The following is a 22,703-nucleotide window of genomic DNA, read 5'->3' on the forward strand; positions in this document are numbered from 1 at the left end:
AGCAATAAGTTGTCATGACAGTATGTGTATTAGGGGTTTGGCTCTCAGGTATTTCCTTACACAGGATTGTGTATATTATCAAATACAGTGGACCCTCGAATTTAGTTGTGCCTTTTCTGTATGCAAAACTATTTTTATTATCTATAAAAATGTATTTTTTGTTAATATTTCCCATAGGGAATATTGTAAATCCAATTAAACCATTCCAGACACCCAAAAATATTAACAAAAAATACATTTTATAGATAATAAAAATAGTTTTGCATACAGAAAAGGCACGACTAAATTCGAGGGTCCACTGTATCTCACTTCTCCATGCCAGAGATTGCATTTCAAGTACTTTACAACATTCACCGTAGTTGAGATGTTTAATTGATTCCATACATCTGGTAAATGGGCTCTACATTTTCCAGCTCTGATATCTTTCTTGCTATGGGCTTACAGCCCATAGCAGTATTGTAAATGTAATAGCAGTATTGTAAATGTAAGAGTGCTTGTACTCTTGCTTCTCCCCACTCCACATACACAGTTGCATGTGTGTCTGGAGTTCAGGAGGTAGAAAGTAGTGGTTGCACAATAAAGGATGGGTAGGGATGTTCCAGTTCTGGAGGTGGGAAGGATGTTGCATTTCTGGATGTCATTTGACTTATGATGTTAGTGCACATCTGGCAAGATAGCTACAGAATGAGTGATGTTGAATATAGTTTCTTTAGATCATTCTACCTTGATGAAAAATGGCCAATATGGTAAAGATTAGTAAGAAATAAAAATGGCTACAGTATATCCCAGCAAGAAGACCTTTAGTTGAGCAACTAGAGTAATAGTCGAATGACTTGTAAAATCGCAGTAACATGATTGTAAGCAGCTTGCAATGCAAGTTGTCACAGACAAATCTTCTTCTACTAACATGGTTGTAGCAAACTTTTGCTCAGGTCCCTTTGAAGTCAATACAGTGGACCCCCACCTAACGATATTATTTCAATCCAGAATTCTGTTTGGGTGCCGTTATAGACCGAATTTGTTTCCATAAGGAATATTGTGAATTAGATTAGTCCATTTCAGACCCCCAAAAATACACCTACAAAAGCTCTTACAAAAAATACACTTACATAATTGGTCGAGCTGGGAGCTGATCGTTAGGCGGGGGTCCACTGTATTAAGCTGATGCTTGTCACAGTCATGCTAGTTTGAGATTTGTCTGTAAAAACCTGCATTGTGGTCACAGTGGGAGCCATGCTGACCTTAATTAGGTATAAAAATGTACCTAGTTGGATGGATCTTATTTAAGATCTGTTTTCCATGGGTTTGAACCTCATCCATTTTGTGAGTTAATAGATGGGTGGTGGAATTTAATGTGGAAACCCGTCCATTCTGTGAGTTAATAGATGGGTGGTGGAATTTAATGTGGTTAAGTGCCATATAATGGAAATAAAATTAGGCAAAACATTCTACATGAATCTAAACTGTATAATAAAACTATAAGTTGAGACAGAGAGGGATTTAGGAATTCTCATTAACAGAAAAATGTCACTGGTGATATTTAATGAATTTTTTTTTTTTTTTTTTTTTTTTTTTTTTTTTATCACACCGGCCGATTCCCACCAAGGCAGGGTGGCCCGAAAAAGAAAAACTTTCACCATCATTCACTCCATCACTGTCTTGCCAGAAGGGTGCTTTACATTACAGTTTTTAAACTGCAACATTAACACCCCTCCTTCAGAGTGCAGGCACTGTACTTCCCATCTCCAGGACTCAAGTCCGGGAGTAGGTAGTAGGTTGGTAGACAGCAACCACCCAGGGAAGTACTACCGTCCTGCCAGATGACTGTGAAACAAAAACCTGTAATTGTTTTGCATGATGGTAGGATTGCTGGTTTCTTTTTCTGTCTCATAAACACGCTAAGATAACAGGGATATCTTGCTACTCCTACTAACACTTTGGTCACACTTCACAGACACGCACATGCATATATATATATACATACATCTAGGTTTTTCTCCTTTTTCTAAATAGCTCTTGTTCTTTTTTATTTCTTCTATTGTCCATGGGGAAGTGGAAAAGAATCTTTCCTCCGTAAGCCATGCGTGTCGTATGAGGCGACTAAAATGCCGGGAGCAATGGGCTAGTAACCCCTTCTCCTGTATACAATTACTAAAAAAGAGAAGAAGAAAAACTTTATATTTAATGAAATGGTAAGAAATTCATATTCTCTGGTGGGATATACAGTGGACCCCCGGTTTACGATATTATTTCATTCCAGAAGTATGTTTAGGTGCCAGTACTGAACGAATTTGTTCCCATAAGGAATATTGTGAATTAGATTAGTCCATTTCAGACCCCCAAACATACACATACAAATGCACTTACATAAATACACTTACATAATTGGTCGCATTGGGAGCTGATCGTAAAGCGGGGGTCCACTGTATTATAGTAAGCTTTATATATATTAATGAGACTGATAAAGCTATTCACTACACATGTTAAACCAAAATTAAGATATGCAGCATTGTGTGGGGTTCAAAAGTTACAGAAAGATCAACAGTGAGCTTCAAAATGGTTCTCAGAGTTAAGGGTTAGGAAGAAACATTGTAAACTTAAGATATGCCCTGACTGATAGCAGGAAACATGATGGTCATGTATGTACAGTACTGTACTGTTTAACATACAACTATATGAAAGAATATATCAGGGTGATTTTTTATTTAATACCATGAAGAGGGGAAAACAAGAGGTCAGACTTGTAAACTAAGACTGAAGTGGTACTGAAAGGATGCTAGAAAATTTGTTACAGTGATGGAACAATGGAATGGTCTTCAAGAAGAGATAATAAGTGCCTTAGCTGCTGGAAATTTAAAAACTTATATAACATTGAATACCAAAGATGGGATAACAGTAGCATAGCTCTGCTCCTATAGTTACCAACAGGTATTACCTAATTGAGTTGCTGGACTGATATTGCATGCATGTATGTTTGGCTCATAACTAGTATGTATAGAGCATTTTACCCAGAAAGAAAATTTTCAGGAGAGATATTGCATTTACATTTGAAAGTTATGGGCTGAGAGGCAGGTGTTGGTGATGTGGGTGTCAGGCAGGTTGAGAGTCAGGTGTTGGTGATGTGGGTGTCGGGCAGGTTGAGAGTCAGGTGTTGGTGATGTGGGTGTCGGGCAGGTTGAGAGGCAAGTGGTGGTGATGTGGGCGTCAGGCAGGTTGAGAGGCAGGTGGTGGTGATGTGGGTGTCTGGCAGGTTGAGAGGCAGGTGGTGGTGATGTTGGTGTTGGGCAGGTTGAGAGGCAGGTGGTGGTGATGTGGGTGTCTGGCAGGTTGAGAGGCAGGTGGTGGTGATGTTGGTGTTGGGCAGGTTGAGAGGCAGGTGGTGGTGATGTTGGTGTTGGGCAGGCTGAGAGGCAGGTGGTGGTGATGTGAGTGTCAGGCAGGTTGAGAGACAGGTGTTGGTGATGTGGGTGTCGGGCAGGTTGAGAGGCAGGTGGTGGTGATGTGGGTGTCGGGCAGGTTGAGAGGCAGGTGGTGGTGATGTGGGTGTTGGGCAGGTTGAGAGGCAGGTGTTGGTGATGTGGGTGTCGGGCAGGTTGGGACAATAAAGACTCCACTACCTTTGTGTGTGGGACATTTAAATAAGAAATAGAGATCTCTACTACCTGTAGCTCCATTCTTTTAGCATTTAAGGTATATCAAGTGCATTTGGCATCATAAACTCGTTGATGCATATCCTCGTCTTGCATATGTTGAATTCAAATGACCAGATTCTTTCAGACATTTTAGCCACTTTAATAGACACTTCATTTCCTGAGATTCTTTCGTATCTTTACACAAAACACGCTATAAATTATAAATCACACTTACCTTCATCATACATCAGTAAATTATAAATCACACTTATCTTCTGTTTTTTGGTCTTCCTCTGCTTGTACTTTCATCTTCCTTGATGTGCCTTCTACTTGGCTTGGCACCTCACAGACTTGTTCATGTACCTCAGTTGATTCCTCATTCCATGTCTTAGGCTCATTTGTGCACCTCACTTGATTATTCATTCTGTCTGTTCTTGTAAGATGGAATTACTTAGCTATATATTGGAATGATTGAAATAGGAGAAAGGATTCAGAATATATGGAGGCAGTATGATGCTTAGATTTTGTAAGAAAGATAATGTACGATGAGTTGGTTGGAAGGTTTCCTTTAAAGAATTGGATGCATGTTCACTAATGTTTAGTATTATTATTAAAAATGCTTGTAAACAATGACCTACTATATATTATCAAGTATAGGCTTTAGATACAATATATGGAGTATTAGAGATATGAGAAGTGGTTAAAGTCAAGGAGAACAGTAATGAAGCTTGAATGTTGAGTTTGCAGGGTTATCTGAATTTTGATTTCTGTGCACTTCTTTCCAGACTGCTATTGAAAGAGTGACAGTGAATGTGTCTTTCCTTGGCTCACCTTGCCTTGGTGGGAAAATGGTTGATTTAGTATAAAAAACTGATGAATGGATGAGTTGCTCACAAGATCCTTCTTATAAAACATTTATTAAAGACAGTGATACATTCATTCATTAATCTACAAAAATTGTCCCAATGATGAGTTTCTTTTAGGGAATAATGGGGTAGCAATAAGCAATTCAGAGATTTAGTTTAAATAATTGGGAGGCTGTGAGACTGCAGACGTAACAGCTGAATTTTACATGCAAATGTAATTAGTGTATAGAGGTGAAGCCTCGGCTGTACGTACTAGTATAACAGACTTGTAATGGTGGATTTAATTTTGTTGCAACCATGCATTGGAAATTGTAATAGAGCATTTATAATATATGGACGAGATGAAAATTGCTGAAAGAGTTTGAATGGAAGTTAGTAGTGCTAGTAGATTGAGATGGTTGTTGGTGTATTTATACAATCAGCTGGTTTGGTCAAACAGTGGTACTGTATGTGGAAGAATTGTTCCATTGCTCCCTAGTTCCTTTAGGTCTTCATAAGTTTAATTTCACCACTATGATCCTTCTTTCAAGACACGACACACAGTATTGGTGTCTCCAACACCGAGACAACAGAGACAACTTGACGTCCATCATAAGTGTCTTGCTTATCTTGTTTGAGAACAGTTTTAAGAATTCTTTTTGTGAAAGTTTCCTTACATTTAATGATAGTGATATATTGTGTTGCATTTATGTTGAGTTATTTAACTGAAAACCTCAAACGTAAAACTGTCTCCACCATAGCTTTGAATTGTATCCTAATACTTTGTTATATGTTAATATTGTGCTTTTTTTGCATTAACTTAGTTGCATCTGAATTAATAGTTAAGGAAGCAGTTCATTTGACCCTGGTTGTGTGGAGGCATTTGGCTAGTGACACCGGTCAGCTCAATTGTTTCTGGAATATTTGACATACATTATGCTCATTATCTAGTAAGCCTCATCTCAAAGTAAAAGGGCGAGATCTTTTGTTTTAATATTCTTGAATAATTTTGTAATAATTTCTGTCTTCTTCCATTTACAAGGGATTATGTTTTGTACATTCACAGGATTGGAGAGAAGTGATTCTCCATTACAAAAGTGGCAAGACAAGATTAACAGTGGTTTTGACAAGTTAGTTGCCTTTGCTTCAGAAGTTGACAAACGCCGTAAGTCCACAGAGGGCACATCCCCTCGACAAGAAGGATTTGCATCGCCAAGATGCAGCGAACGCCGACCTCCAACCATTGCAGAACCTCCACACAGTCTAGAACGTGACGTGTCATCTTTTCGAAGCAGACAGGAGGAAGAGGACATTGTACGAAACAGTGATACTACTGTACCCCCTCCTTACTCACCTCATTCTCCACCCAGATTATCACCAAGTCCCATCCCAGATGGCCGACCTCCAACGCCGCAGTCGCCGAGACCTCCAGTTCGTACACCTCCTATATCTTCTCCTCCTCCAACTCCTTCCCCAGACAGATGTGGGGGTGAATCACCTGGCTTTTATCCTCCACAGGGAGGAGAAACACCTCCATATCTTCCACCAGAATTGGAGACTACACGTCTAATTTCGCCTGTCACATCACCCACGGAACATGGCATTTATCATCACCATTTTAAGAAGAAATTTTACCACAAGGAGCAAATAAGTTCTATAGATGCAGATCATCACCACCACCACCACCACCACAACAGTACACATCACGGCAAGTTCCGTCCCAAAGGCAAAAATTGGCAGTGGAGAAATAGATCATCTCATCATCTGTCATCATATCACCACCATAGCAGAAGGTCCCCACCACCACTGCCGTCACATCAGCTGCCGTACAACAGCAGTACCACACATCACCACCACCATCACCATCATCGTCACACAGCTACCTACCCACCATCAGTGCCACGCCATCACCACAATCACCATCAACTGGTGACTGCAGCACCACCACCACAGCGGTCACAGGGCCCACAATCACAAGCCTCATACTTCCATCATTAATGTAAGTAGACTTCATAAATGTCAGTTTTAACATTTTTACTTTAATGCACTTGAGAGCTAACCTAATAATTTTGGCATACAGTGATACCTCGCATATCTGGCCTGCAATTACCCGAACCTCACCAATATCCGAACAGGCCCTGGGAAAGGGCAAAATTCTAAAATTATTACCGAAACATCTGGACAATCATTCGGATATGGAAGAAGGCTAAATCAAACTTGATGTGCACTGTATTGTACTGGTTGGCCACTAGAAGCCACACTCTTTGCCTTCCTTGTAGTATTATTACAGCTGTGTTTTGTCCTAGTTATCCTGTGTATGGCACCAAAGAGGGCCAGGAATGTGCTTACTCTAGAAAAAAAGAGGGAAATGTTGTCGCACTTGGATGCAGGTTGGTCCAAGGCTGGGGAAAAAACTACAGAAGACGACATGCAGTACTGGCTAGAGTGTAACGAAGACAGCCCTGGTGTGCAGTCTCTGATGGATGCAGAGATTGCAGAATCAGTGTTGCACCCAGAACATTCTGAAAGTGACAACGACAACGACCCAATGCCTCCAAGACCAAAAACTTCGGCAGGAAGGGCAGGTGTCAAATATTTTTGGAGTATTTGGAGCATCACTGTCCACAGCCCATTTGAAAAGGTTATGGTCCTGTGGTCCGTGAAATCCGGGAGGCTGTTATTCGAGCCCAGAGTGTCTGGTCCCACTGCCAGACAACGTTTTTTTTTTTTTTTTTTTTTTTTTTAAGCCTACAACGCCATCACCAATGGCGATATGACTGTACGGATGAGCATTTTTCCTCCTCACGTATCCAGAAACTTCGTGTTTCCAAACTGGTCTCGGCCCATATACGTAGTTCGGATATGAGAGGTATCACTATTTTCCAAATTTCGCATTGGTCATAGGAATATTATATGTAATAGATTTCCAGCAAGCGTGCGTGAGCGTGTTAGATAGGAGTGAATGGAGACGAATGGTATTTGGGACCTGACGAGCTGTTGGAATGTGAGCAGGGTAATATTTAGTGAAGGGATTCAGGGAAACCGGTTATTTTATATAGTTGGACTTGAGTCCTGGAAATGGGAAGTACAATGCCTGCACTTTAAAGGAGGGGTTTGGGATATTGGCAGTTTGGAGGGATATGTTGTGTATCTTTATATGTGTATGCTTCTAAACTGTTGAATTCTGAGCACCTCTGCAAAAACACTGATTATGTGTGAGTGAGGTGAAAGTGTTGAATGATGATGAAAGTATTTTCTTTTTGGGTCACCCTGCCTCGGTGGGAGACGGCCGACTTGTTAAAAAAAAAAATAGTTCCCAGGATCATCTTCTTTGCAGCCTTGTTGCTCACACATTTTGCCTCATTGCTTGTCATTTCAAGAAGTAACATCTGTCAAAATAGTTTAAAATTCATTCTGCGTCTAATTGAAGTACAGTGGACCCCCACATAACGATCAGCTCCCAACTCGACCAATTATGTAAGTGCTTTTGTAGGTGTATTTTTGGGGGTCTGAAACGGACTAATCTAATTCACAATATTTCTTATGGGAACAAATTAGGTCTATAACGGCACCCAAACAGACTTCTGGATTGAAATAATATCGTTAGGCGGGGGTCCACTGTATTACTTTGGAAAAGATAGTCATTTCGTGGGACTCATTAACACTGTTATCTTCCCTTCTTATTTCTTGCTGAATTTATGCTATGTCAACTGCAATATCAAAAATGAAAAATATAGTGATACCTCAGGTTATGAACTTAATTTGTTCCAGAAGGCTGTTCGAGTGCCAATACTGAACGAATATGTTCCCATAAGGAATATTGTAAATTAGATTAGTCAGTTTCAGACCCTCAAAAATACACTTACAAAAGCACTTACAAAAATACACTTACATAATTGTTCAAGTTGGAAGCTGTTCGAAACTCAGGGTACCACTGTATATCCAAAACTTTGAAGATAAAATAAAGTTTCAGATATAGTATTTTTAATTTTTGATATTGCAGTAGAGTATGTGACTGGCTTGACATTATAAACCCTCTTATTACTGTATTGTATCCATATCACTGTACAAAAGTGCACTACGACTCACGAAATAGTAATGACACGATTGCAAACAAACCATACCCCGGCCGGGATTGAACCCACGGTCATAGAGTCTCAAAACTCCAGCCCGTCGCGTTAGCCACTAGACCAGCTAGCCACTAGCTGGTCTAGTGGCTAATGCGACGGGCTGGAGTTTTGAGACTATGACCATGGGTTCAATCCTGGCCGGGGTATGGTTTTTTTTAAAGTGCACTATTTTGTTACGATACTTTTTAAAATGCACAAATTTAAACAAAATTAAAATAAACTACCTGCCCCATTTGCTTGGTGCTTATAGAAAAAACACAATAAAATATTGATAAAAACTAGAAAACACATTAACTAGAGCTTTACAAAAGTACAGTGGTACCTCAGGATACAAAAGTAATTCGTTCCAGAAGGTTGTTCGGGTGCTGATACCAAACAAATTTGTTCCCATAAGGAATAATGTAAATTAGATTAATTTGTTTCAGACCCCCAAATATACACTTACAAAAACACTTACATAAATACATACACTTAAATAATTGTTCGAGTTTTGAGGTGTTCGTATCTAGAGGTACCGCTGTAATTACCAAACTACCAAAGTTTTGCTTATTGTTGTATTCATGGTTATTATTTTGTCCTCGTGGTCTTTTTGAACTAACAAAGGCCTCTTGATCCAAGGAATTGGAGTAGTCCTAAATATTCAGTCTTTCCATGTGATTGTAGGATACTAATAAGCTTGCCCCTCGTTAAGCATTTAGCTGATTCTGTTTTAATTTTCAGTTGTGCAGACCTGAGCAGATAAGCTATTAAGACACCACCACCACCGCTGCCACCACCACCAACCACCACCACCACCACCACCAACCACCACCACCACCAACCACCACCACCACCAACCACCACCACCACCACCACCAACCACCACCACCAACCACCACCACCAACCACCACCACCAACCACCACCACCACCACCAACAACCACCACCACCACCACCACCACCAACCACCACCACCAACCACCACCACCAACCACCACCACCAACCACCACCACCACCACCAGCCACCGCCACCACCAACCACCACCAACCACCACCACCAACCACCATCACCACCACCTCTTCAACTGCCACCATCACATAATTGTTGCAGTATTAAGGAGAACTGGCTTGAGGCCGCTGGGTCTACTCAGTTTCTGCATTTTCAAAATTTACAGTTAACCCATTGTAGACTTTTTTTTATGAAAACAATTTTCTTATGACATTTTAAGTGAACTGATAGTACAATTAAATAAAATATTTTATGACTTTCCTTTTAATTACAGCTGGAGACAAGTGTGGATTGTAAGAAATACTGTAAGTGTTGGTGTTATCTCTTGCATTCTCTATAGCTCCAGCAGTTATTTAATTCCCTTTAAAGAAATTATATTGCATATATTTAATTTGTGGGCATCATTTACAATTGTATGATATATGGCATTATTGTATCCAACACTTCAGATATAAGACAGAGAATAACAAGCTGACATAACAGCAGAAATCCTGAGTTGCTGGAGCATTAGTGTGTGCAAGTAATCCACAGAGCTGTTAAGCTACGGATGTCGATATCAGCTGTATGTGGTAGGGCTTGTAGTTGGTGTGAATATTAACAATGTGGAGGAAATGAACCCTTCGTATATGCTGTATTTCTGGCTCTCACTAGCAAGTATTACTCTAAATCTCTCAAACTTACACCATGATAAAAACAGATGTATTATTTAGCTTTGTTTTTATAGCTTTTCAGTTTTCAAGAGGTTTATACATGTTAATATATTTTAAGGAGGGATTCGGATACTGTATCGACTTCAATATTTTAACTCGTGAAAAACTAACACAAGCTTAGATCGGACTCACACTTACTAGATACAAATGCTTCAGTCAGTATTGGCGAGTCATCCGGGTGGCGAGATTCGTGCTTTGTATTGTTTTTCCCCTCGAGTACTTCATCCCACTTAGCAGGTTGTTGCTCTCAGTACCTGAATGCTTCATCCCACTCAGGACAGGTCATTATGTACTCTCAAATTAGAGTGCTTCATCCCACTCTGAGAAGGTTGTTGCTCTCGGTACTCGAGTGCATCGTCCCCCTCTAGCCAGACTATTGCCAATACTACTGAAGCATTTTTCTTATTATTGTTTGTTAAAGTACTTTCAGCCATACTTGCTCCTCCTTCACCAGGTGTGTTCTTTAACCTAACTGTGGGTCTTCCTCTAAACTTGAATGAATATAAGAGAGCTTTCAGGAAAATCTAACTGTGATTGTATATATACTTGCCATGGATTGTCTTGCAGGTAGGCTAAAAATTACAAGAACATTCATTCCCAGGCAAGTGTAATCTTTTGCAGTTATTCCCAAATAGGGAAAATTTTCACAGATTCAACTTTGTGATCACAATGTGGCATTTCTGACAGTGAGCAGTTATGATATAAGTGTTTTAGATTTTTTTTTTTAACCGAACCTAGGCTTCATTAAATATAGATGCAAAAAAAACTTTATGTAATCTTTATTTATATAGATTGTACAAGAAGCAGGGATAAGGTATCACTCCCCTAACACTGGCTGATACTAACACATAAGGACTTTAGTGAGATGATTGCACTGCCATTGAAAGTTTTCAACAAATGAACCACGCACCATTTTTCCATTGACAAATGTTAAATTTTGCTAATTTTCTTGTTATATGCAAGACAGCATCCTGAATTATGTACAACACAAACGTGAAGTTTCATTCAACTGGTTTAGTAATAGTTGGAAGTAAAGTGAATTTTGAACTGCCAGTTTCATATCTTCCTAGATTTTGATAGATACAATTAAGGGACCAATTGCAATTTTTTTTTAAATATCTTGGCTATTTAAATCTGTAGATTTTTAGATGTCTTTGCGGTAGCTCCTTGCGGAGATTTCTTATCAACGTTAAATAATGGACGGGAGTGAGCAAATGTAATGCCACATTAGTTGGAGGAGACCTCGTGCACTCTATGTTGGTACTGTATTGAGGAAGTATGTTTTATTTATTTTTTATTTGGTGACTAATACTTGTTGTACTTTAGATATTTTTGATACACAAATATGACAGGTTACCACTTCATTTGAATGATTGCTTAAAGAACTGAGATCTTATTGCAAAACACTGCTAATAAATCTTCATTGTGGATGTGTGTCTAGAGAAGAGTACTGTATTTGGTAGAATATCTTTGTTAATTATGGTGTAGGCTCACTAAAACATAGAAAAAAATAAATAATCACTTATTGTTTTTTTAAGTCACAGTTAAGGCAAAAAATTAATAATACTATACTAAATATAGAATAGTTGAGTGAAATTCAATATGTTCCACTACACTGAAAAGGATGTCAGTGTTACATTCATATATTTGCGTTGCATAACAGCCCTCAGATGCAACATTTCATGATATGCAGTGTTCAGATTTTCAAGTGACTATTAATTTTTGATTATATTGACTTTAAATTTTGTTTAGAGAAAATCTTTAACTTGTAACAGTTGCCACAATTTACATTGGATGATGAGATATACCTATGGTGCTTTGGTTCATTTAAAAATCTTTCAGGATTTATTTAAGTATGCTCAATTCTATTTATATACTATTTATTTAGTTTTGTTTTACCTCATTGTATGATTTGATCCGTGTGTGATAATAATATGCAGGAGACCTTTCCAAGGGAGGAGTGCAATTATTGGTGGGTTTGGTCCACTGATCCTGCTGCTTCTCTCACCTCGAGTTAACATCACCAGTGTGGTATACAAATATTGTTATGTTGGCCTTATCTTCTGTCATTTATATTCTTTGGTTTTTGCGAAAGTTTTTGGAAACTTTTGTTTATCTTAATGCTGTTTTAGAAATCAAGAAATCATTGCAGAATATTTAAGCATTGCAAGAAGCTTATGTTCTTATAGTTGCCTGTATAGTTGGTCAACATTCATATAATTCAATATTTATTTTATGATAAAGCTAAGGAAAGTCTTCTTCATTAATTCCCATCAAATATTTTTTGTAGACTTGTGTTATTGTGTTCTGAACTACATTTTGAAGAGGGAAAAAAAAAGGCACTTCACATATTTGTACCAACTTTGCAATGATGTGACAGTATCAGGTTACTCTATGGTTCATTTAATAATTTTTAATTTGCTTTATTACCATGATATATTTGAGTTTACTTACAAATGGCAGTAATGTACATTACATATGATTGTAGGTACGAACAGCTAATATCTTGGATAAACTGTCCTTCACTTGCCTCAAAATGTTATTACAAACTTTATATGTAACCAGAAAAGTAAACAGTATGAAAACACTGGGGCATATTTTATGTAGAATATAAATACAAGTGAAAAATCCTAAATAACTTATAGTATCAATAGCATGTCAGTCATAGTTTAACATGCTATATTCTCAAATACTGTACGTATATGGTATTAATAATTATTCAGTGGCAGTCAGTAATTTTTTTTTTTTCTTTTAACAAGTCGGCCGTCTCCCACCGAGGCACGGTGACCCAAAAAAAGAAAGAAAATCCCCAAAAAGAAAATACTTTCATCATCATTCAGCACTTTCACCTCACTCACACATAATCACTGTTTTTGCAGAAGTGCTCAGAACACAACAATAGAGGTGATTTAACCTTTCAGTGGGGTTATTAACTTCTCACGAGGGATATTTATCCACACAAGTTAGACTGTCTGAAATGACAGTCCAGGTAGGTATTATCATCCTGTCATATAAATGTGGAACAGAAGCCTGTTTAATGTTTCACACTTTGACAGCACTTCTGGCATTTTCTTTGTCATGAGCATGCATGATAAGCAGTAAATTTTGCAGATTTCTACTTATATTCAGTACACACCTGGTACTTTCTTATTTTTCTTAATAGTTCTTATTCATGTAATATTTCCTTTTTGATTTAGGATACCTTTCTCAGAGCATGCAGTGACAAAGAATTTTATTTATCTCAATGGCCATCTCCTACTAAGGCAAGGTAACCCAAAGGAAACATAATCATCATTTCTTCAACTGCTGTCTTGCCAGAAGTGTGTTGATATTACCATTCAGATTACCCTCTGACTGCAACATCCCAACCCATCCAGGGGGCAGACACTACCCTTTCTATTTTCAGGACTAGTCTGGATAAATGTTTTCCCTAAAATCTCTTCATAACTGTTACCTTGTTCACATCCCAACAGCATGCCTAATAAAAAATCATTTGTCTCCATTCACTTTTATCTAATATGTTTGCACAGATTTCCTGGATGATCAAGATGCAAAAAACTTAAGACTCCTATACCTTTACAATCATTCCTGTAATAACCCTTTTCTCTCTTACCTTCCAGCCAAGATATATGCACCTTCTTTGTCAACCTAGCCCTCTTCACATGCTCAAACCACCTCATCCCTCTGAATTATACCCTTGGTGACCCCACATCACCTTTCAATTTCTAAGCTCCATATTCTGCATATTCACACCACATTTCTCTGAGATGTGACATTGCTGCCTCTAGCCTCCTCGCCACAGTGTTCAACATTCATACCTCACCCATATTAAAGTGTTGGTACCACTATACTCTGGTACATTCCGTTTTTGCTTCCATAGGGAACTTACTTCCCACAGATACCTCAAGACACCATTCACCTCCCCCCCCCCCAACTATGGCTCATCACTTCTGTCATAGACCCATCTGCTAATATGTTAACTCTGAAACATCTGTAGTAAATACATCAGCTTTCTCAAATCAGATATGCAGTCTGTCATTGCTTATTTTTTTTTTTTGTTCATCATCTTGCTTTTTTGTGTGCTCTCTTTTAATTTCCTTCTTTTACAACCCCTCCTAAATTTCCCCAAAAGAACTGTCATAAGCAAAGAGTAACTGTGATAACTCACTTTTTATCAGATCCAACATCTGTTAATCTTCTTCTTTTGAACCCCCTAGTATTCACTCCCTACCTTGGTGAGAGATGGCTGGTGTTGGGAAAAAAACCCTCACAAACTACTGAAATACCTGGTTACATCATGAATCCCTCTCAAAGTCATACTTTCGCTAAGAAATAGGTCCCTTCTCTCCTACACACCTTAACCTGAACCTCGCTTTCTGAATAAAAACACAATATATATCAGTAGTGGGCTTAAATGTTAACATTTGGCTTAATTTTAAAATGTATCATTTGTTTAGTGCCAATAGCTTAGCATAATATTATACAGAAATAATTAACCTATACAGGTACAAGTAAATGTAGAGTAATTGCTCCATAAACGGTTTTGTACCGCCAAAAATTAAAGAAGAGTTTCAGGATGAATGCTATATGTATTTTTCCTATTACTCTAATAGTGACTTGTTGTTGGAGTGTGAGCAAGGTAACATTTATAAAGGGATTCAGGGAAACCGGCAGGGCGGACTCGAGTCCTGGAGGAGGGGTGTTGATGTTGCAGTTTTATAACTCTAATGTAAGTGCGCCTCTGGCAAGACAGTGATGGAGTGAATTACGATGAAAGTTGTTCTTTTTCGGGCCGCCTTACCTTGGTGGGAGACGGTCGATGTGTTAATAAGAAAAATTACTGTACACATATTTGAGTTGCCTCTTGCATCCTGTCTCATCGATATGAAATAATAGTTTATGAAAATGAGCTAAATGAGGGAGTTTAATGTGATCTGCCTATGCAGGACATTTTTCTAAATACAGTAAAGATTTACCATATTTCGCGGCTTATAAGACTTGTTTTAGTTTCTATGGCTCAGCATCAGATGTAACTGGGAGAGCTACAGCCCACCCCATACCCCAACTTATTGCTCCCATCACTGACCTTCAGTTTATAGGACACAGGGTGGTTTTTGGAGACATTTTATGGGGAAAAAATGCATCCAGTAACCCACGAAATATGATATGAAGTAATCTTGAATACAATGTTTTATTGCGATTATAGTAATAGCTTGGAATATATTATAGTATTTCCATTGTATTTTTATAGTATTTTGGGGGGATTTTCTTTCTTTTGTGGGTCACCCTGCCTCGGTGGGAGACGGCCGACTTGTTGATAAAAAAAAAAAAAAAAAATTCCATTGGAGGGATATGTTGTGTATCTTTATACGTATATGCTTCTAAACTGTTGTATTCTGAGCACCTCTGCAAAAACAGTGATAATGTGTGAGTGTGGTGAAAGTGTTGAATGATGAAAGTATTTTCTTTTTGGGGATTTTCTTTCTTTTTGGGTCACCCTGCCTCGGTGGGAGACGGCTGACTTGTTGAAAAAAAAAAAAAATTTCCATTTTATTCAAAATGTCATATTTTCGTAGTAAAAAGTTAAAAACAATACAAGTAGACGTGATGTATTCACTCCCAGGGGAAAAAGAAAGGATTTAATTAATTATCCTTCACCTTTAGTTTTAGTTGTTGACAAATAAAATGACGCCATAATTTCTTAATCATATTTTCAGGAAAATAATGGTTAATGCCGGATTAAAAGCATTTAAGCAATTATTGATTTACAGTATTAATTGGTAAATTTAAAATAATTTAAATCAGCCTAACTTTTACCAAACTCATGGTGCATACACCACAAGTTATCCTCTTATTAAAGGAACGTAGTTTGCTGCAGTGCATCATAACATTAGTCACTAAATGTTCACAAAACTAAAGTACTGTACATTACTGCCAAATCTTAGTAAATTTTATATTAAAATTATGAAAGTTAAGAGATCATAAAAAATTGGATGTAACCTATGATAAATGATTTTTGAAAACATTGATAAACACAAAGTATATGTTGCTTAGCTTGATTTTTAAGTGTGATAGTGAATGTAGACGGATCTGTCTCAGAGTTTAGGTACCTTGAGGGTACCAAGCTCTAGCTGCCACATTTTTACATTACTAGGGTCGAGTGCTGAGAAACTGGTCGATGTGCTCTTATTGGAGTTACATTTCTTGTATTTTTTACTATTATTAGTGTATATTAGAAAACTTTCATTGCAAACCTGTTATAATGCATTATGTGCAACAACTTTAAGAAAAAGATTTTCCTTATTAATTCGATTTAAGATATCCTTAGCCAAAATATACAAATATTGATGCTCCGTTTTATTACTATAATTGAAATATTAATTTTTATAATTTTACAGTTGAAATTAATGCAGCAGACTTGCAGTGTTAGGTTAGCAGTGGTGGCAGTAAGGCCAAGTATTAATGCATTACTACCCTCAGCCCATTTAAAAAGTGTGTGCCAAATAGTGTTATTTATATAATTGTTTAATGTACAAAATTTAGTGAGAAACACACTACATAAACCTTACATGAAATTGGGATAAGGTAATCCCACAGAAGGCTGAATTCTATCTCTTGGTATCATTTTCATTTTTTACATAAATGTTTTATTTGGAGGCTTTACTAAATTTACAAATATTTTGTTAGGTTTTTAAAGCAAAAACTGATCTAAATTCTTGTTTGGAAGAATTCATATTATGACATTGCTATGAATCCAGTCTCATTGCTGTACCACATGTCGGGGGGAATCACTATACAGTGGTACCTCGGGATACGAACTTAATTCGTTCCAGAAGGCTGTTCGAGTGCCGATACCAAACAAATTTGTTCCCATAAGGAATAATGTAAATTAGATTGGTGTGTTTCAGACCCCCAAAAATACACTTACAAAAGCACTTACATAAATACACTTACATAATTGTTCGAGTTTTGAGCCGTTCGTATCCCGAGGTACCACTATGGGGTTTCAAAAAAATTCACGTGAAATAAGTTAATAGGAAAATAACTAATTGTTAATACAGATGTAGGTGTTAGTATGGCATTAAAATACAGCGCTAGTTACTCATATCTATTCCCCATTTGAATCTTTTACTGGTCTTACTTTGGCGCCATGTTGGGAGCTACCATTTATGTCAGCCCGTCCTCACACGACACACGATAATCTTTTGATTTTAGCAAGCATATTTTCCTGGAGATACCTCATGTATCTCGCCTATTTTTGTAATTTGCTTATATGAGATCAAATGTGTATATAGAGGCTCACTTAACCTGAACTAAATTAATAAAAATTTGATTTTTGGATAAATGTGCGAACACTGGGTAATGAATAAGAAATGAGTGAGGCAAAAATGAGGATGGGTTGTATAGGCTATTGGCACTTATACCATTTGGCAAGACAGCATTATCTCCAGTGCTCGAAGGATCAGCTAGTCGAGGACTTGTATGTACTATATCATCAGTGTAGTACAGTATTATACAAAGTCTTTAGGAACTTCAAGTAGGTACACTATAAAATAAAAATTTACACAGTATAGAGCATGAAAAGATACATAGGATAGAAATACTGTAGTTTGAATTAGATGTAAATGATAGTTTTTAGGAGGAACAATGAGGGAAGCTTAGCCTTGTAAAGGCCCTTATGGGTTTAGTGCTTGGTTATGATAATAATAATTAGCCATGTGAAATCAGGAAAACATTTAATTTTGCATATACTTAACACCAAACTGCAATTGCAACAGCTTGATTTAGGTCTGTTGCCTTAAAATACTTTCCTCTTAATTCATACATTTCAAATTTAATTTCAGACATTTGTATTAAATTCATTTGTAGAGGGAGGAGGATTTTTATGTTCCGTAATAGCATAAAATTAGTATAATTCCCATAGGAAAGTAATCACCTTGTAGAGCATTATTTAATTAAGTACACACAATATCTGATAATAATATATGAAGGTAATAAAATTAGGCAAATGCAAAAGCTCTTAGAGTTGTGCAGCTGTGTTTATCATAGAAGTTTTTCAATAATTGGTTTTGTTTATAAAATTTAAGTAATTCAGTTAAATAGGTCTGTTACGTTTCTGAGTTTACATAATTTGAAGACGCTTTAAATTTGAACAAAAATGTTAAGATTGATAATGCAATGTTATAATTTAATTTTAATCTATAACGTACATTATGATACCGAGCGGCTGAATCTTGCCACAAGTGTCAAAAGCACCCAGTATAATGTAAAGCACCAGGGGCTGTGAGACTTCCCCACATGTCACTCTAGTTGTATTTACACTACTGCTAATATAAGGTGCCGGGAGCCGAAGAACTTTCCCACATTCTTATCTTAGCTGTACCTACACTTAACCAGTAAAGTAATAAACTAATCAGTGTTAATGAACATGTATTATATGATTTTATTTTATTAGCATTTAGCATGGTTAGGGTGTGTGTGAGCCATCCTTTATAGAAGTGGAAGTTATTTGCTAACTTTGTGTTGGTAGATATTCATTACTGCCATAACAAACAGAAGTGTGTATATGTTAGTCCAGTGTTTTTTTTTTTTTTATTTATTTTGTATATCATTTATATTTAAAAGGAGATGGACCTTAATGTGTAATAAGAATCTATGTGATGGATGACTTTATAGCTTGTTGTACGGAGGTTGATGTGCTAGCCAGGGTATAGAGGAGGGCACAAACTTCAAATTTTACGAGACGTTTTTGGTTCAATAGTTTGCCATATCCCCTACCCCTTTTAACTACCTATATTCTACCCACTCTTCTAGTTTTATTTGTGATACAAATTAATTTGTTTTTCTGTTAAAAATGTTGAGTATCTTGTACCCCAATTATGATTTTTTAAATTATATGTTTTGTAGAGTTTTAAGTAGAAGTGGTAATGCAACCAGTGATCATTAGTGTAAATCATAGCTCATATGATGATACACTGTTACATCTGTTGAAGCAGAGCTGCACTCTGAATGTTGGGATGTCAGTACGTGGGCATCAGCACCAGTCATATTGCAGCTTTAAGTAACATTGGGCATCAGCACCAGTCAGACTGAGGCTTTCCCAAAAGGCGTATGATTATTGCAATGATTGGGTGTAGTTATGTATAGTGAGAAGTAGGAAGTGCAACTTGCTCTACTGTGACAAAAGACAAGGTGGTTGTCTTTCGATGCAACCTTTTGATATAATGTAAAATACATGACTGATTTTTATACCTCTTTTCACTGCCATTCATAAGAGCTCCATGCCTTGATGGCCTTTCTGTCAGTAGTCTGTTATATACCAAACCAACTTAGATATAAAATACATAAATATTGCAAACAATATAATTGATATCTTAAACTGCCAGATAAACTTCATGCACATTAAAGTTGGTGCGTGAATTTTTCTCTCAAAGAGAATGATAGTGTAGATATTGTTAAGTCTTCACTGCTCAGGCACCTGATAGGAAGGCTTGAGAGGCAGCATTGTAAATAGTGTAAGATAAAGTGTTTTGTTGTGTTGCTGGGTCACAATCATTGATCTCATTGTGTGTTCTAATGCCCCTGCTACTGCCAGTTACTTCTCATGGGTTTTATTGAGTCACAGTAATGAGTACATTGTCTACATAATCATACCTATACATATTTTATAGAGGCCATCCTATGGTTTTTATAGCTTGGGATGGCTTAGGCTGTGTACATCAGTAACCAGATTGTTAATTCTTATAAAAGTTTTTTTTTATAAATTTATTATAAGCTAAAGCCAAATATTTCCAGTCTGGTTACACTTCATCCCTACAGAATAACAAAATGCAATCTCAGAAAATATTCCTATTGCTGTCTTATCATTGCAAAAACTAAAGTAAAAATTATTAGTATTGGCATGTCTTCTTCAGTATTTTAGAAACTATCCAATTGACAATATTTTCCATAACATAACCTTACTAGCTAATATTGGATGTTCTGTCTTGCTACAGTATGTTCATATATTTGCTCTTAGGGCTACCAGCTTTACCAGTCACTATTCTGTTGGGGTGATGTCTATTCACAAGTGACTACATTGATGGTTTACAAAAACAAGGATGATTAATAGCACATGTCTTATCTTCCAGAATCAAATACTGTAATTTAAATGTGATCCATCCACTTTTTAGAAGCTGTGAGCTCAACTAATTTCAAACAAATTTATTTACAGCAAGGGCTTGGCGAGTTCAAACTGCTGTCAACAGTAGCAGGAACTTGTAAATAGGTTTCATTATCATTCAGGTCAAGTAATTTTGAGGCTGAAGATGATAAGAGCATTGGAAAACCACCTCAGAAAAAATGAGTTTCATTACCAGCCAATGATGGCATAAATCTTCAGAATCTGGACATTTTAACAGGATTTTACTATTAGGAATGAATTGTTATTAACCATTAACATCAACCTTTCTTGCAAAATGAGAATTAGTACTTTTTAAGTCCTCTGGGAATAAATTAAACATTAGTGTCCAGCTTTTGATCGTTTGCCCTCGTGTCCATATGTGGTTTACTCACTTGTGGGATCATGACTGTAAGTACAAAAAAATTTGCCCTACCTGTACTTAATGTAAAATTATCTTTTTGTATTGTACTCCTTCTGACTTGAAAGTTTCCGCTGGCAGTATTTGATGCCTTCAAAAATGGATTTTTTTGTTCAAGAGAATTTTAAAATTTAAAGAAATTAAGCCTTGTAAGCTGTCAGTAGTAAATAATGCTAGGCATCCAATTTCTGACAAGATGGCTGGGTTATGATCAGGAGTACATGTATTTGGTTCTTATCTATGATGTCTGTAAAATTGTATCCATTGTTCAGAATAAAATTCTCAATTGTTTATATACAAAGCTTTAATTTTATTACCTTACAGGTTTATAGCACCTGAATTCTGTTACCCTGAGAGCAGACTACAATATTATATAATGGGGAAATTGAAGTCTTTGTTGCTGTCTTTGGTTACACTGAACTGATACTTGGTGTCAAGGATGCTGCAACTGTGAAGACCTATCTAAAGCTGGGCTCTAGTTCTTAGGACTGACAGGTCAAGCAATTTATTTACCCCTTTAAAAGGCATCCCTTGTTGTGCCACGGGTTCTTCATTTGAAGAATTTGACCTTGTCTGCTTTCTAGGATCAAGTGTAAATACCTCCAACCCTCCCATTACTATTTTTATCAGCATAAGTAAGTGGTAAACCACCTACGGTCATACAGCCCTCCCTTTACTAAAAGAAGACAATGTACCATCAGCCTTGCTCGAACATACCTTCCATTGCTAGTGCTGCAGTGGTCGTGTCACTCTATCCGATGGAAATGACCATCTGGTGAGACATTGGCAGGCCATCTGGTAGGTACTTAAGAGGTAATAGCATTGCCTCTCACAGCAGGTAGCTAATCCCCTATTTTCCTATCTTCTGATAAATGAGAGAGAGAGACTCCCGAATTCCAAGTGATGACTGACACCCATTACTAACCTCAAAATATTGCTTCCATTTTTGGGAAAGTGGGATGTGCAGCAGAGTGAACGATGCTGATCATGCTAATAAAGTACACTGGTACCTTGACTTACGAGTGCTCTAACTTGTGAGTTTTCTGAGTTAAGAGCTGTCACTCAGTCAATATTTTGCTTTGAGTTGCAAGCCAAAATCCGAGTTACAAGCGAGCTTCAGATATGCCGCCAATTAGTGGCGGCGTATCTGAAGTCAAATCTAACTCTGTACCCAGAGGAATGTCAGGTACTTTGTCCCATACCACATGCTCTTTCAAGACATAAATGGAAGGATAATACTCCCACACTAATCCCAGATTGTAGTGAGGCACCTTCTCCCTTGTTTGGATCTCATATAAATCCAGGGAAGAGGTGACCTCCATTTCAGCACTTGAGTTTTTCTAGAAACATTAATTAAGGTGGGTGGAGTAGTCATGGTGGTGGGTGGAGTATACAATATTTCCTATTTATAAATACATTTTTCTTATTTAAGAACATGAGAAAGAAGGAACTCTGCAACAGGCCTACTGGCCCATGCGAAGCAGGTCCAGGTCTCGTACCGGCTTAAGCCATTGCCCTAACCTAGTCAGGTCAGGTCACATTCACTTAACTTATACAACTTTAACTTATACAACTCTCATAACCATCTACGAAAGGTGTATACACGGGATTTTTTCAGGTTTATGGAGATAAATTGATCCAAGAAAATGAGAGAGAAAAAGTTTTTTGGCCGGATTTTCTATGCTGATTCAGAATATACACTTGAAAATGTAAAATGATCTCATTTTATCATCATACGAGGCCTGAATGAAAATACAGTACCAGATATACTAAATTTGCTTGTAAGAGATAAGTGAACTGTAGATAGAAATCCAATT

General features: G+C 37.3%; 1 protein-coding gene across 10 annotated transcripts in view; it reads left to right on the forward strand.

The window, feature by feature from the left end:
• Positions 1-21,179, forward strand: part of gpp (DOT1 like histone lysine methyltransferase grappa) — a 409,864-nt gene extending 388,685 nt beyond the window's left edge. For 8 of the 10 annotated variants that reach the window (XM_070104816.1, XM_053798787.2, XM_070104817.1 and 5 more), the window contains 2 exons: positions 5,544-6,476; positions 9,328-21,179. In XM_070104816.1, the coding sequence (XP_069960917.1) occupies positions 5,544-6,475 (932 nt within the window). In that variant the 3' untranslated portion in view covers position 6,476; positions 9,328-21,179. Of the gene's footprint in view, positions 1-5,543; positions 6,477-9,327 lie in introns of those variants that run through there. The other 2 variants (XR_011394677.1, XM_070104823.1) reach the window with 2 other exon arrangements.
• Positions 21,180-22,703: the final 1,524 nt, after the last annotated feature.

Source organism: Cherax quadricarinatus, chromosome 95 (genome assembly GCF_038502225.1).
Source record: "Cherax quadricarinatus isolate ZL_2023a chromosome 95, ASM3850222v1, whole genome shotgun sequence".
Lineage (NCBI taxonomy): Eukaryota > Metazoa > Arthropoda > Malacostraca > Decapoda > Parastacidae > Cherax > Cherax quadricarinatus.